The following is a 16,075-nucleotide window of genomic DNA, read 5'->3' as shown; positions in this document are numbered from 1 at the left end:
CAAAGCTCGATCAGCATTATAATATTCTTAGTCTATAGCATTGATCTTATTCTTGACTAATAAATTAAATACGCGTGGTGACTTGAAAGTTGAAATGTTTATTAATATAGCCTGTATTAATTCCATATTTCTATGAGTACAAACAAGATGGGTGCCGCATGAAAGGAGACAAATTAAGAAAGGTGATGGGTGTGAAATGTGAATGTATGACCTTAGTGAATAGCAATTCAGGTGCATCTGGACAAAAGCCTTGGTTGGGCCCATTGGCATATCAGAAGCATGATCAGCCGATCGGATGGTCCTGAAACCACTGACCACCACAGGGTTAGATCATGTCGGTCTACCACTCTACCCATTTAAGTAAGTCATAAATTGAGGCATGCATAGTCTCCTTCACTCATCCTCTTTGGTGGTAGGAGACTTCCATTAACTAAACCAACCCATTTTGTGTGCTTTGCTGGCTTTATTAAAGTCATCATTTATCTAAAGACTTTTATATCCAAAACCCCCAATTTTAAGGGGTTTTTTTTTGCTGGAATGCCAAATAAAAAAAGGTGGATAAGCCCCTAGAAATATAAAGAATAATGTAAAGAATAATGGTAAATATAATGCTATATTTATTACATTCTTATACCATATTTTTATACTATCTTACGTGTTATTATTTTACTGGACAAAGTTTTTCTTTTTATTTTTGAATTTTTATTTTTATTTTTTAGTGTTCAATGCATGAATACTATATAAATTGGCACATAAAGTGATATAAAATTATAATATAAAAATATAAAATGTATCACTACTGAAATATAAATTTGTCCATCAATATTGTAATTCACACATGTGAATTGATTACACTTCATAATATATCAATTTTTTGACAGGCTTGTCGGTTACCTATAATAATTTAATTTGGCCGAATTAAGAGCTCCAAAACGAGTATTGATCACTTCGACCTTGGTGTGCGATGTCATTTCTCAAAGATGAAAAATCTCATAGGGATGTGACACAAGGTGCTCTCCATATTCCTATGAATGACTTGCAATTTGATTATTGAAAAATAATATTAAAAAAGAACAAATCTCTAAAGGCCCACTACAAGACTTTATGTGGGGACTGCCCCCCAATTTGGGGAAGTGAGACCCCAGGGCATGCAGGGCATGCAGTTGCAGGTTGGGGAGTGCGTCCATATCACTTTGCCGAAAGCTATAAAAACAAAGAGAAGCAGTTGGGAAGCTGCAGAAAAGACTTTTGCTTGCATCGAGTACACGTACTGAGAAATCAGAATTCAGAAATGGGATTTTGGATTTTTGCACACATCTCTCAGATGCAGATTCATCAGATCGATCCCTTAATAATTAATACACTATGGCTAGCTAGTCAATGAATTGTGAGATGGGCTCACATGGATTGCACCATTGCTTGCACAAGTCGTCCAAAGCACAGAAGGGGCTCATGGGGTCCTGGAGGGTCGGCAGCACATGGGTCTATGGAGGTGGTTTATTTACAATATAAACACTTAATGATATACAAATAGATTTAATTGTGACAAAATTTATACCTTACTAATAAAAAAGTGAATTTGATGAGATTAAAAGTTATAAACACGATATATTTATGTTATCCATTTGTCTGTATGGTGGAATATTTTTGAAGAATAAATAATGAAAGGATGATGATTGATGATGTTTTTCAATGTTTACAGAGATAAAATTTGGGGTTTTCCACGGGACGTTAGTGGTTCTGGACCTTAGCATGTCCAATGTGGGGTCATGTGTGTGCATGTTGTGGTTTGTAACAATGTGTACGAAGTTAGAAATGTATCGTTTTCTAGAGAAATAAGGATGGGGAAGAGTTAGTAACAAACAAGATTGGGATGGCAATTGACAGTTAGTGTCTTACAAATATTATTATAACTTGAGTTAATCAAGTTTTCGTTTTTCTTTCTTCTCTTGTCACTTTCACGTGTGGAGGAATTAGGAGTTATGAGGAATGAATTCCCGTTCACAATTAATTGTTGGCCAGCTCATTCTGCACTCCCTGTAAATACTGTTCCAACTACCATGCATGTTGTTTGTATATTCTTGCGTAAAGAAGTGTTGAACTACAAGAGAGCACGCACTTTCCTTGAGTGATGTTTGGTTGGTGAAATAACATGGAGAAGTGAATGAAAAGGGGAATGGAATGGAATCAATTCCATTGTTTGGTTTTCAAATTTGAATCAAATTTGAGGTAGGATCCCCTCTCCCAAGTCTAGGGTCCAACGAGTATGGGCTTCGAGTACTTAGTCCGGTGTTCATGGTACCAAGTTCTGAGTTGGCCGGGGTCCAAAGTTCAAGTGCCAAGTTCTGAGTTAGGGTCCTAAGTTCAGGTGCCAAGTTAGACTCATTGTTATTCAAGATTTTAGATCTTAAGTTCCAGGTTAAGAATACGTGTCTATATGAAAGAAAATTATCGTAAGTTCAAAACACAAGTAGTACGTTTAAGGTATATAACTAAATGGACATTCTTAATCTTCAATTTGGGAATGCATGGTTCCATTATTTTAGGGGAACGAATATCTTCATTTTTATGTGCGAACCAAATATTGGAATGGTTCACCAACTTGCCATAAACATGATTTGAAATGAATTTTAGAAAGTTTGGGAATTTAGGAATGTCTACATCATCATTCTGTTAACTCCATGAAAAATTATTAGGTATAACTGATATATCATCACGTGTTATAATTTATTCAACGTATAAAAGTATTATTGGACGTCATATTTATATTTATAGGGTATAATATTAATAAATTTCACCTATATTATAACACATAGATTAATTATATCAGGTGACAATATATTAGTTATAAAGAATAATTTTTCCACATCTATTAATAAACTTAAGAATTTGGGTTTGGTTGTAAGTTGTAACTTAAGATAGACTATGGTGGTACAAGTTTATGTTTTTAAATTATAAGGACGAAATTGAAAGTTTCAAACCCAACAAATTGTAAGGACTAAAAGTGTTATAAACTTATTTATTAAAAATACAAAAATAATAAAATTTACATTTCCAAGTACAACCAAAAAACAAAAGGAAATAGGAGAGAAGTAAGGACCCTATATTCAGCCTTTCCAGATGATCAAACTGACAAATCTCTCTCTCTCTCTTCTCATTCTCACATATATTGAATTATTGATATGAAAACTGACTGATTCACATTTCACAGGGCCTCTCAGTCTCACCCACTTAGAATTGAATTCCTCTCTCTCTCTCTCTCTCTCTCTCTCTCTCTCTCTATCTATTCATTATTCAAAACAAACGCCCCTCTGAAATCTCTGACCCGATAGTTTAGTCACAAAATCTGCATGTGTACGTTGTTGCTTACCGCGTCCCACACATCTCTCTTTAATGCACACACCACCAACCCAATCCCAATCCCAACCCCAACCCCCAACACACACGTACAGAGAAAAAAGAGGCAAAGCCTAAAAAACAAAATTCTTAAAACCGCACACAAACTAGTATCCTAGACCACCACCTCCTTTAATTGTTTTTTCCAAATTTCTCACTTACTTTATTAATTCAGTCAATCCCAAATTCCCAATAATCTATAATCATAAATTCATAATCAACTCTTTTATATCTTGGGTTCCTCCATATATATTATATATATATATGCTCCCCACTTCTAGTCCACCACCTTTTTGTCAAATTGCTTCTCTCAATCAACAAAGCCCAAGTTTTGATCATCCAAACACAGGTTGAGAAGAAAGGCGGAGAGATCTGAGAAAAAGGGCTTGTGGGTTTGTTTTGATTTCTTAAGAGATGGCCATTCAAGCACAGTTGTATTCAGAGAATCTTGGGTTTCCATTGTGTGGCTCACAGGATTGGATGGTAGAGAACAATGGCTGTGGTGGTGGTGGTGTTGGGGGGTTCAGTCAGTTCTGTTTCAATGTCCAGCAGAAACACCAACAACAACAACAACAGCAACAGCAACAACAACTACAAAACCAGCAGCAGCAGATTAATCAAAATCTTTGCTTTGACAACAGTTCTGTGTTTGTTCCCGCTTTGCAAAACAACAAGATGAGTAGTAACAACATTATGGCCTCCTCCTATTCTCAAAGCATAGCTGCTCAGGTTGCCAAGCAGAGACAAGAAATTGATCAATATATCAGATTACAGGTTAGAAGGCATTTCTATGAGTTTTTATGATTTGGGTTTTCATCTAATTTGCTTGAAATTGATTGTATTGTTACAATTTTGGAATTTTACTCAATTCCCGTATTTATTTTTTTCGAAAACAGAATGAGAGGCTGAGATTGGTACTGCAAGAGCAGAGAAAACAGCAACTTGCAATGTTGCTGAAGAAAATAGAGTCCAAAACGTTTGTGCTATTGAAGCAAAAGGATGAGGAAATAACACAAGCAACCAAAAGAAGAATGGAGCTTGAAGATTTCTTGAGAAAATTGGAGACCGAAAACCAAGCGTGGCAGAGAGTGGCACAAGAAAACGAAGCCATCGTCATGTCCTTGAACAACACTCTAGAACAGGTCAGAGAGAGGGCCTCTTGTTGTCTCTTGAACAATGGAGCAGAGGATGCAGAGTCTTGCTGTGATAACAGAGAAGAAGATGGAGAAGAAGAGGAAGCAGAAGCAGACAGTGATGATGTCAATATTGATGTTGATGAAGAGATGAGGATAAAGATGATGAGGGTTTGCAAAGGGTGTCATTCTCGGAGCTCGTGTATGTTGTTTCTTCCTTGCAGGCACCTTTGTTCATGCAAAGCTTGTGAGGCTCTTCTCGATTCTTGCCCTGTTTGTAAAACGCCAAAGAAGGCCAGCATAGAGGCTCTGATTTTCTAGGCTGATTTTCCGGGAAAAAGTGGTAGAACAGAGAAAGAAAAAAAAAAACAAAAGGAAAGAAGAGGGTTAATGGATGATGATGAATTGATGATGATGATGATGATGATGATGGGTGAACAGAACAGAACCAATTTCGATGCAAATGTTTTTATTTTTTGTTATTATATATTGTTTTCCTTTTTAGGGTCTCTGGATTTAGATTTAGATTTAGACTATTTAGTTTGTACTTTAAACAACCAAAAACCAATTGAACAGAAATCATATAGAGCAGAGCATCTTTCCCTTTCATGGAGCCTTGGAGGTGTTGCTTTTTTCCTTTTCAATTTTTGTGCTTGTCTCTCTATTTTCATGGTAGATTGATTTGATTATTCGTATCAGATTGTACCAATTATTTTGCATTTGGCAGTCGATCAATTTACGTTGACAGGAGGAGGCAGGAGGGACTGAAAAGCAATGTCAGATTGAATACAGTCCGGTGTTGTTTCATGCAATAAATGATTCTCTTATTTAATTCCTACGAGTTTGATTAGAATAAAAAAAAGAGGATTTAGATCGTGTATTAATTCCTTGTACATTAATACAAGGAATTATTATTTAATCAATTAAAACTACATTATTTTACACAAAAAATTATTATATATGACCGTAATATTATGTGTAATGATGACGTAGTATAATTAATCCATTTAGATTATAACACGTATACGATTTTAGAATTTTAGAAATTGATTATTGTACACGTGTTACAATTTAAGTTGATTGGTAACACCACATCATTATGTCACGCTGTGTTATAGTCATACACAATAATTTCTCGTTTTACAATATAAACTTATATTCATTCATTTTTTTAAATCACCATTTAAATATAATCTATGCAAAAAGTTAACTAAATCAAAAATATCAAAATCAGATATTTATTTTATAATACTTACATGACTAAATGATTTATAATTAGATTAATTTTTTACATAAATATTTAAAGAGTGATCTAAAACATGAGCAATTATGATCATGAACCTACATTGTAAAATAATATAATTTTAATTAAATAATATGATATTAGCATAAGAAATTAGGAGAGAATCTGAACCCATCAAAAATAGAGATAATTAGACTTATGGCTTTTAAAAAAATAGATTTTAGATAGAGACCGAAGGTGTTTTAAAATTTATAAGAAAATATTTTTAATTCATAATAATTTATAAGAAAATATTTTTAATTTATAATAAAGTCATTTTCCGATTTGAAAGGTATTTTCCTCTATTTGAAGGGTATTTCCCCTCCTATGGTGTAGAGTGAGATTTATAGAGGCTGCATGTTATGTTTTAACTTTGAGGTTTTTCGTTGATTTTTTACATAGATATTTAAAGAGTGATCTAAAACATGAGCAATTATGATCATGAACCTACACTATAAAATAATATAATTTTAATTAAATAGTATGATATTAGCACAAGAAATTAGGAGAGAATCTGAACCCATAAAAAATAGAGATAATTAGACTTATGGCCTTTAGAAAAATAGTTTTTAGATAGAGACCGAAGATGTTTTAAAATTTATAAGATAATAATTTTAATTCATAATAATTTATAAAAAAATATTTTTAATTCATAATAAAGTTATTTCCGATTTGAAGGGTATTTTTGACACGGATCTCAAAATCTTGGAGTTAAAACCTAATATAACGCCGTCAAAGAATAAAAATAAAAAGATTTAATTAAAAACCATAAATCACTTCCAGTTCTAGTCTAAAAAAGACTTATAAAATAGATTAAACTCTAAATCTCCCTAAAAGATATATATCAAAAAATTATTGAGAAAAATATTAAATCAACATTTTGATTCATGTAGTTTGAGTTATTTTCTATATAGGTCACATAATGGTTGCAACTAAAGTTAAATTGAGATTGCAATTAAAGTCAATCGAACATTTTGTCATTAAATTAACGAAATGTGACGTGTATGCATATAATGGCATACGCATGCAACAACTAAGTAACACATGCCGATTCTATTGATTTAGTTTATCAAAATTTTGATTTGATCTTAATCTTAACCCTAATTTTTTACTTCTTTTGGATCAACATTGTAACCGTTGTTAAGTACATAGATTTAATTTAAAGAATCAAAATTACAAACATTGTAAACCAAGGACTCTGTTCTTTGCTTGTTTTGTATGTGATACAAAGTTCATATTGAAAATGTCTAATAAGAAAACATGTTATTTTCTTGTGTACACATAAAAAGTCAAATATAACATCTTAAATATGTGGGGATGAAGTTCTTAGGATAAGGAGAAGGATATCCATGATATCCTATTTTTGATACAAGTTTTTTATAGAGCCCACTTTATATAAGATTTTAACGATTCGAACTATTTATTTTTTAGGTCTCCATTAATGGATCATATTTATAAAAAATTAGGTAAATTGGAAATCATTTACCATATAAGATTGAATTGTCAACATTTCAAGTATTTATTTTGTTGACTATTTAATCTTTGTCAGTATATGATTTCCAATTTATCTAATTTTTTGTAAAGATTTCCTTTAATAAAAACTTAAAAAATAGACAGTTCGAATCGTTGAAATCTTATATAAAAAAACCCTATTAAAAATTTGTGTAAAAATAGAATGCAGACTCACCCGTTAGATAATATCATGGACCTCATGGTCTATCTCAGTTCTCATGTCATGAATGTTTTTAGGTACCTCTCCTCTCCTATCTATTGTTCACGCTAAGAACTTATCTTTTCCATGTTCCAAGGGTTGCAAAATTTTTGGTCACGGGTCGTAACATAAATTAATAAAATGTACTATTATACAGTAGGTCTCATTTACTTTATTTTGTAATAAAAAAATAAAAAATTAAAGTTAGGCATTGTATCCCACGTAAAAAAGAAAAACAATCTATTTGGGATTGTGACATCTAGCCATATTATTGGTCAAGTGTGACTCTCTTAAAACATTGGTTAGGATTATGATTATGATAAGTTAAGAATCTAATATCGTTAATTAATAAAAAAAAAACTAAATTGGAAGCATTTGGAAATTACGTTTGTCTGTATGTGGAATTGTTCTCTTCTCAAACAATTTATCTTCTATTAATTTATGGATAATGCTTTTTGCAAAAGACTTTTACCATTTTCAATCACCAACTTATTCTTTCTTCATTTGTGATCTCATTCCTGCCATGGTTGCTTATTCTAAAGTGTAAAATCATTATTGTGTAGCTTAGGTATTAGGTGTCATTAATTTATATAGTAGATATTCAAATCAAAATCAATCAATAAGGTTATTAGCGTATGAATACGAACAAAGTTGCCTAACAAAACAATATTTTCCTATATGTATTAAGTATCAACATCATCTTAATAATCGTAGTTGGTGGTATCCCATTGGAAATGTTCAAATGTTGTAAAATTTGTTTTTCTGAACTTCTTAAATTTGATTTATTCTCCCTTTAAATTAAAACATTGTCCCAGACTCCCAATAAAATGCTAAAAATTGGTTACCAACATCATTATGTTCGTGGCAACTTACCTCTTGTACCATTCAAAAAAATAAAAAAACTAAATTATAATGGTGGTTTTTTTTTTTTTTTAGATATAAATTATAATGGTAGTTTTGATATCATAGAATTAATTAATACAAGGCTAAATTGGGTAATTCAATATTGGATTTTGGTCTAATACAAAAAAAGAAAAAGAAAAAATGTAAGCGTTGACAGGGCGGGGTTTCTGGTGGGTGTGGTCCTCCTAATAATTCGGTGCTTCCAGTAGTAGCAGCCGTACAGCTTATTAGTTATTATGTATTTATTAATTTTAATAATTTGTTTTTTTTTTAATGAAGCGTTGCAGAGAGAGTACATAGTGGCATAGTGCAGTGCAGTAGGGCGTACCGGCGTAGTGGAGTGAAACATTTGAGTGGGCCCCCCCAATCACGATTTTGTGAACCAGAGATCTCGATTCCCTCGTGGTTCTGTTGCCGTGTTTACTGTTTGCTTCGAGTTGTTCATAAAAAAAATAAAAATAAAAAAAGACAATGGCCCAAAAAAAAATAAAAATACAAAGACCTAAAAATCAGACCTAATAATTAAATGATTATTAACAAGAATTTTCCGTCTTATCCAAAAATGAATTGTAAAGCAAATTGTTTTGATTGCAAAGAAAATCTCTACGAGTAAATAAGTACAAAATTTTACGATTTGATTTAAGTAAACTTTTGTAAATTAACTAGCTAGTGCGATACTGTTGCTTTTAAATCGCATCTATTTTTAACAAAAAAGACAATAAAACATTCTAATCCATAATTTTATATAGATAAACATTCATTTCAACTCAAAATATGAATGTATGTATGTAGTACTAATAGAGGGGTAAAACTTCTTGGGGAACTAAACGTGACACCTCACCTTATGTTGCATGATAATAACGTAACAGATAGACCCTATAATATTGATGACTTAGGCTGCTGTACATGTACCTACTTATTCGATTATTAATATCGAATGGGATAACTGATAAGCACGCAGCTTAAAGATAAACATTTCATCCAATCACATCTGTCATGCATTGCAGCTCATTGCCATTTCAATATCTTCGTTACCTCGGAAAACAATAAAACTTAAATGAATAATATTAATAAAAAAGTGCAGCCGACTTTCCTATACTCAGGGCCAGTTTGGTATTGCTGTAAGAAAAAACAGCTGTAAAGTAAAACAGCTGTGAAATAAAGTCAGTTATAAAGTAAAGCAGTTGAGTGTTTGGTAAACTATATTTTCAAAAGTGCTGTGAATGCAAAAAACAGTATCAAAGTGTTTGATAAATGTTAATATAAAAATGCTGTGACTGTGTATAATTACTAAAACGGACATGATGCTGAAAGTGCATTTCACTTATTTGTTTGGTAAAAATAATATGTTTTTTTACTTGTTTTTGAAATTTTTGACTACAAATTTTTATTAGCAATAATTTTTCTAAGAACAACATTATTAAATAAGTATGCCTATTATTGTTTTAAGTATATTATAATTTTAATCCTATAAATAAAATATCATAATTAATTATCACAATATAAAATGTAACTAACAATGAACATATTTTTTAATTTAAAATAAACAAATAAAAATTATAGAAATCAATGAGGGTATTTTGGATAAAATAAAATATTCATTGTTGCTGTGAGTCACTGCAGCTTTTAAAAGCACCTAGAAACTTGCTTTCTGTTTTTGTTGTGGGAAGTTGAGAATTGTGGGGAAAAGTAGTTTTTTATTTTTTTACCAAACACCAAAACTGCTGTAGATGATTGAGAATTGTCATTCACAGCAGCTTTTGAATTCTCCATTGCAATTCCAAACGGGGCCTTAGAACCAAAGTAATAGGGCTGCTCGTAAAGAAAATGATATTTTTTTTTTTCCACAGTATCGTATAATGTCAATCATATTTTTGGTTCCATGATTCCCATTGAAAGTCTGATAAGGAAATATTCCTACTAACATATCAAAGACAGATTTCTTTTTTTTTTTTTTTAGCAAAGCTAATTTTCTTTTTGTTGAGTTGTGGCCTGTGGGTTGGAAAAAAAAAAAAAAAAAAAAAAAAAAGAAGATGTGGGCTAGGCCAGGCCGACAACCAAATTCCATACAGGCCTCGGGATCAATGTGCCCATTAACCTCAAGTGGGCTTAGGCCCTCAACATGTTGTTGGGCTTAAGTAATAAGTTGATTAGAAAGAATTTCATAAAAGACCCTATTGTTTGCTTTCAAACCCAAAATTTTATTTTTCTAATTGTTATTCCAATTTTACCCCTTAATTGTAAATAAAAAAGGAAAAACCAAAACCACCCAAACAGCCCCCACTAGACACACTGCCGGCATTGCTAGCCCATCACTGGCCAATGTTGCCTTCCTTCCTTCCTCCTCCCTTTGCTTGGCAAAATTCCCCACCCCCAAAAATCTCAATGGGGACCCGTCCCGATTGAGCGGGTATCTTAATATCATCCTTGTCCCTGCTCCGTTCGTATACCTGTTTAATAAAAACCCACATACCCGTTTAATAAAAAAATTATATTGTATAATTATATTTTAATTTATAATCTTAATTTTTGTTGTCAATTTAATGGTGTTCTTTTTATGATTTAATGTTGTTGAATAATATGATGAATTTTAATGTGTTTCATCTATATTATATTATGTATTTATATTATTTTGTATGTTATTAATAAAACAAATTATTTTTTAAAAAAATAATAGGGGTTTTGAATACCCGATGGAGACTCGATTACCCGACAGGGTGGGTATGGTATTGGAAAACCTAACCCGACCCGTTGCCATCCCCACTTCTCCCCTCTCTCTCTCTTCCCCTCGCCTCTCTTTCTTTTCTCTCTAGCTCCTTCCTCCTCTCTCACTTTCTTTGTGGTCTGCAAGTTTGTTATTACAGGTAGTTCCTACAAAAGATCAGACTAATGACATATTGACATATACAATACTTGAATTCTTGATGTAGATGCTACATAGTTGATTATCATCATTCAGAGACTACAAGTGTAATATGAGCATTCAACATAAGATGATCATCTCATGGCTATTGAGAATGAATCAAATCAGATGGTTCTATTTCTCAATATTTTGGACTTGCTCCTACGAAAACAAGGTAGAAAAGATTGAGAAAAATAAGTTATTCACAACCACTGATAAATGATTCATCGAAAAGTTAAGTGTAAGGTGAGGCCGGCGACCTTACTGGCCTCCAAATCAGAAGACGAAGACCTCCAATATGGGGGAGGGAGGGTGGTGAGTCTGGTTGGGGGCTATTTGGGTTGTTTTGCTTTTTTTATTTTTTATTTTTTATTTTTTATTTTTTATTTTTTATTTTTTATTTTTTATTTTTAACCCTTAAGACCTTAAGGGGTAAAACTGGAATTTTATTTTGCAGAGTTTCGAAAGTAAACAATGGGTTTAGACTTTAGACTTTAGAGTATTCGTCCATGTTGGGCTTTGCGTGCCTCACTTGGATCATGGCCCGTGTTGGGCCTTGGCGTAATGTACTAACCGGACGAATCCGAAGCAATGCAAACACTTCTGTTTTACAAAAGCCGGGTGGACCCGGTGGTAAAGTTGGTCGAATCGGATCCGAAGTTGATGCACACAAGCTACTAAGCAGCGTAGTCACAGTCGTCCTCCATTTTTTCCAATTAGGGCTTGCAGAGAGAGAAGGCCAGAAGGTAGATTTGGTGGAACTAAACAGACCCTTAATCATTTTTTAGTTTTTAATTGCCATCTTATGCCTCCACTAAGTTTTATGTGATCATTGTTTGCTTTATAGATTTAGTTTTGAATTTTGATGTATTGGGTGTTTATGCTCTTACAAGTACAATCAAATGGGTTATAACAAAAATAATGAATGGGTTTAACAAGAAAATATTGTGTGTGTATGTGTGCAGGAGCAATATTTTTGGGCTAAACCAATGCTTTTGATGTGATTTTATGTTTATAAGGAAGTTTCAATGGCCAAGAAATCTGTACCACAACCAAAACCAAAGCTAACAAAACTGTCAGTCTACCTTTACATACCCAATATAATTGGTAAGTGTTCATATGCTTGACACATGTGTTTTGGTTACATGTTGTTAACAGCATGTTACTTTAAGGCTACATTGTAAATTTTACATTAAATGATTTTTTTTTTTTTTTTGAAATGATTTTATGCTTACTGGGAATGCAGGATACATAAGGATTCTTATGAACTGTTTTGCCTTTGCCCAATGCTTTTCCAACAAACAGCTGTTCTCCATTCTCTATTTTTTCAGGTGAGAAATAATGCTTTTGTAGAATTCATTTATGTTGTGTTTGGATTTGTGGATTTAGAAGAAGAGATTTCGATTTGAATCCTCAGTGTAAATTGTTTAATGATATTTTAAAAGTATTAATTTTTTCTGATGGTGAAATCCATATATAATTTGAATATTTGAAATAGAGTAGGATGAATTACAAATACTCAAGACAAATGGGTTATTTCAGTTTCACCTCTAAATCGCTTAAAAGTAGAGCATTCTTTTCAACTCACAACAAAAATTGTCAAAACCTTCTCTTTTTATGTTTTCTTCCCTAAACATTTGATGCAAACAGAATTTAAACTAAATAGCCAAGTCTAAATCTCTCATTCAAATCTGCAATCCAAATGCAACCTTAGTGTTTAAGCTGTATTGTTCAATGTGCCTGTGTTGGGTATAATATATGATTAAATTTGCTGATCCAGCTTTGTCTGTGATGGCATAGATGGTTGGTGTGCTCGCAAATTCAACCAAGGTATGGGATTTTGTGTAGTTTTTTATTTTACTTTTTATAGGAATGATTGTGTAGTTGTGCATATATGCATTAGCACAACAAATTGCTGTACTTTTGTACAAATGCTGAGTGCATGGTCAGTATATTGTATCAAGATGATTATCACTAACAAATCCACTCGGTACAAACTTATCAAGGTCATTTGGTTTTCACCTACTCTATTCCTTTCAGTTCTATAGGGGGCTACATTTCTTGACCCTGATTTGTAACTTTTTAACTTTACATGGTGCCTTTGACTTAAAATATTTTCTTATTATACTGTTATACAGAGCTAGACAATACAGTTTTAAATACATTTCTACTATTAGATCTCTACAAAAAAAATTTAAACATCAGTCCTCCTTATGTTAGAGATTGTGGTATATTACAGTAGAAGCCTTCTTAATCTAGTGAGCTTTAAAAATTTACATTACCGAAGTGCTTTGTTTCTGCATCCTGTTTGACAGTAAGGAAGAGTTTTGTTGTTGGCATGTATGATTAAGTTATCTTACTGCATATTATGCACAAAAATTGTTAAATTGATCATAAGCAAACACTTAAAATGTTTCATTCAATTAATCTTTTTTCCCTTTCCTGGTTCAGTTTCAACCTTTGGAGCTGTTTTGGACATGGTAACAGACAGGTGATCTTTGATATATATATATATATATCTCTCTCTCTCTCTCTCTCTCTCACACACAAGAAAGTAGAAACATGTACTAATTTCAGGTATTTCTTAAATAATTTCATATTCTATATTGACCATTTTGATTAATGTCTTGTATCTCAGGATAAGCACTGCTTGTCTCTTGGTCATTCTTTCACAAGTCTATAGGTAAAACATTTTGTTTATAGTCACCATGTTGCTATAACTATATATGCATGTTTATCTTAGCTTTTGGTGGGCTTTCAATGCAGGCCTGGCTTGGTTTTCCTCTCATTGCTTGCCTTAGATATTGGCAGCCACTGGCTTCAGATGTACAGGTAATTTATTATATTTATTTTTAGTTTAATCTACTGGACGATTTGGTTATTTGATCCTTGACAAATTCTATTCGCTTACACTTTCAATTCATTTATTTGCAGTACTTTCCTGTTAGGCAAGGCTAGTCACAAAGATGTGAAAGACAGTACTAATTGGCTTTTTAAAGCATACTATGGGAATCGGATATTTATGGCTTACTGTTGTGTGGCATGTGAGGTAATTGTAACATGGTTTGTCTATTTACATATAGAAATTTTTTTAATAGTTGTAGTTCCTGCTCTTATCTTGACTTGATTGTTTACTCTGCAGGTGCTCTATATAATTCTATTTCTTCTTGCAAAGAACGAAACTGATAATTTGATTGATGTAAGTACTGTAGTTTTCTCGGATGTAAAGAGGGTATACCCAGATTACTTTGGTTTCTGAATTTTTTCCTTCTTTCAGGTTTTAATGGATCTTGCAAATCATATTACACCACTTTCTGTTCTAGTTGGTTTGAGTTTATTTGGATGGGGAGTCAAGCAAGCGGTTAATCTTATACAGGTAATGAATAGTTCTTTTATGGATATTGGCAAGTAATTGAGGTTCCCTTAATATCAATTAACATATTAGGCATTATCAGCATTATGATTCACTCATCTATCTGGTTGTTTTGAAATTCATTTCATGGTTTCAGTTGAAGACAGCAGCAGATGTGTGTGTGCTCCATGATATCAACAAAAAACAGAGCCCCTAATGCTTACCAACTTCTATGACTGGGGTGCATCATACATTCAGCTCTGCTGCTCAGTTGTTCACATTCAAATATGTAACTGTAGCAGATGGATGGCTTTATTTTACTAAGACATAAAATGATGAAAGGCTTGTAATACCAAATTGACAACTTGACATCTTATTTCTTAACATTAAAGGAAAAAAGTAAAAAGAGAAAAAAGGGCATCTTATTATCTTTCATTTTTACAATATTTCCTTTTGTGCTTTCTAATTATTACATGGGCGTGTATGATGTGAATCCACATATTCTGCAAACTATTGCGTAATTGTGATGATGATGGTGATGATAATGATAGGATGGGATTTGAATTTTGACATATATTGCCAGCACTTTGCGCTGACCTGATTAGGGTCCAGAAAAGAAATTGGATTAGACAGGACCGACCCATCACGATTGAAAATCTTACAAATAGAACTGGAAAATCTTGGCTTTAAATCTAGAGGAAATTACAGATTTAGTCCAGTTATTTTATATCTAGTTCAATTTTGGTCCACAATCTTTTTTAAGTTCTGTTTTGGTCCACTAAATGTTCCACTTGTTCAGTAAAGGTCCATATTTGTTTTCTCAAATTTGGCATGCTTTTTATCCTATCAAATCTCACCCAAATTCAGCGAACATATACTTGTTTTAAAGCTATGTATTTCTTCTTTACAACCATATAAAAATCATTCAAATTGGAGTTCTAAAACTCAAGATAATTGACCCCAAAGTAGGGTACCCGAAACTGCCAATTTTTCAAACTTCACCCAATCTCAATTCTTTTAGATTATAATACTCCAAATTTGTTTTTATGACTAAGAAATGATGAAAAATAACTTATAGTTCAATTATAATTGAAGAAAACACAACCCAAAGGATTTAAAGTCACAAATCTGGACCTTTACTGAACAAATGAAACAATTAGTGGACCAAAACAGAACTTAAAAAAGATTATGGACCAAAATTGAACTAGGTATAAAATAAGTGGACCAAATCTGTAATTTTCTCTTAAATCTAATATCTTCACAATTGAAGTATATGTTACTTTAACATTTGCTCCATATGTGCTTCTCCTTCTTAGGTAGTAAGCAACAATGACATGTACAGTTGAATGAACTGGACGTTCCAGCTTTACATTCATTGCGATCGAACAGAAACTAA

The 16,075-nt window shown here is 32.5% G+C and overlaps 2 protein-coding genes across 2 annotated transcripts; both read left to right on the top strand.

Annotated features, from left to right (window-relative positions):
* The first annotated feature begins 3,463 nt into the window (after positions 1–3,463).
* LOC147276391 (SBP (S-ribonuclease binding protein) family protein) lies at positions 3,464–5,136 on the top strand. Its single transcript, XM_086254900.1, has 2 exons — positions 3,464–4,170; positions 4,293–5,136. The coding sequence occupies exons 1-2, from the start codon at positions 3,811–3,813 to the stop codon at positions 4,848–4,850; spliced, it is 918 nt and encodes a 305-aa protein (XP_086111026.1). The 5' UTR covers positions 3,464–3,810; the 3' UTR covers positions 4,851–5,136.
* A 6,802-nt stretch (positions 5,137–11,938) lies between these two features.
* Positions 11,939–15,114, top strand: PIS1 (phosphatidylinositol synthase 1). The gene is made up of 11 exons (XM_086254152.1): positions 11,939–12,073; positions 12,293–12,434; positions 12,574–12,658; positions 13,108–13,157; positions 13,779–13,818; positions 13,966–14,010; positions 14,094–14,159; positions 14,262–14,376; positions 14,470–14,526; positions 14,605–14,703; positions 14,837–15,114. Exons 2-11 carry the CDS (start codon positions 12,356–12,358, stop codon positions 14,894–14,896), a joined length of 696 nt encoding a protein of 231 aa, XP_086110278.1. The 5' UTR covers positions 11,939–12,073; positions 12,293–12,355; the 3' UTR covers positions 14,897–15,114.
* The last annotated feature ends 961 nt before the right edge of the window (positions 15,115–16,075 follow it).

Source organism: Dryas octopetala, chromosome 8 (genome assembly GCF_963921425.1).
Source record: "Dryas octopetala chromosome 8, drDryOcto1.1, whole genome shotgun sequence".
NCBI classification, from domain to species: Eukaryota; Viridiplantae; Streptophyta; class Magnoliopsida; order Rosales; family Rosaceae; genus Dryas; species Dryas octopetala.
This window is presented reverse-complemented; position numbering and strand designations above follow the sequence as displayed.

What these genes read in the sequence shown, in the direction of transcription:
- PIS1 (XM_086254152.1), top strand. Translation starts at nt 12,356, where the DNA reads ATGGCCAAGAAATCTGTACCACAACCAAAACCAAAGCTAACAAAACTG. An exon ending in ATTCTTTCACAAGTCTATAG is followed by an intron (nt 14,011 to 14,093) that starts GTAAAACATTTT and finishes CTTTCAATGCAG; the next exon opens with GCCTGGCTTGGTTTTCCTCT. An exon ending in AAACTGATAATTTGATTGAT is followed by an intron (nt 14,527 to 14,604) that starts GTAAGTACTGTA and finishes TCCTTCTTTCAG; the next exon opens with GTTTTAATGGATCTTGCAAA.
- LOC147276391 (XM_086254900.1), top strand. Translation starts at nt 3,811, where the DNA reads ATGGCCATTCAAGCACAGTTGTATTCAGAGAATCTTGGGTTTCCATTG. An exon ending in ATCAATATATCAGATTACAG is followed by an intron (nt 4,171 to 4,292) that starts GTTAGAAGGCAT and finishes TTTCGAAAACAG; the next exon opens with AATGAGAGGCTGAGATTGGT.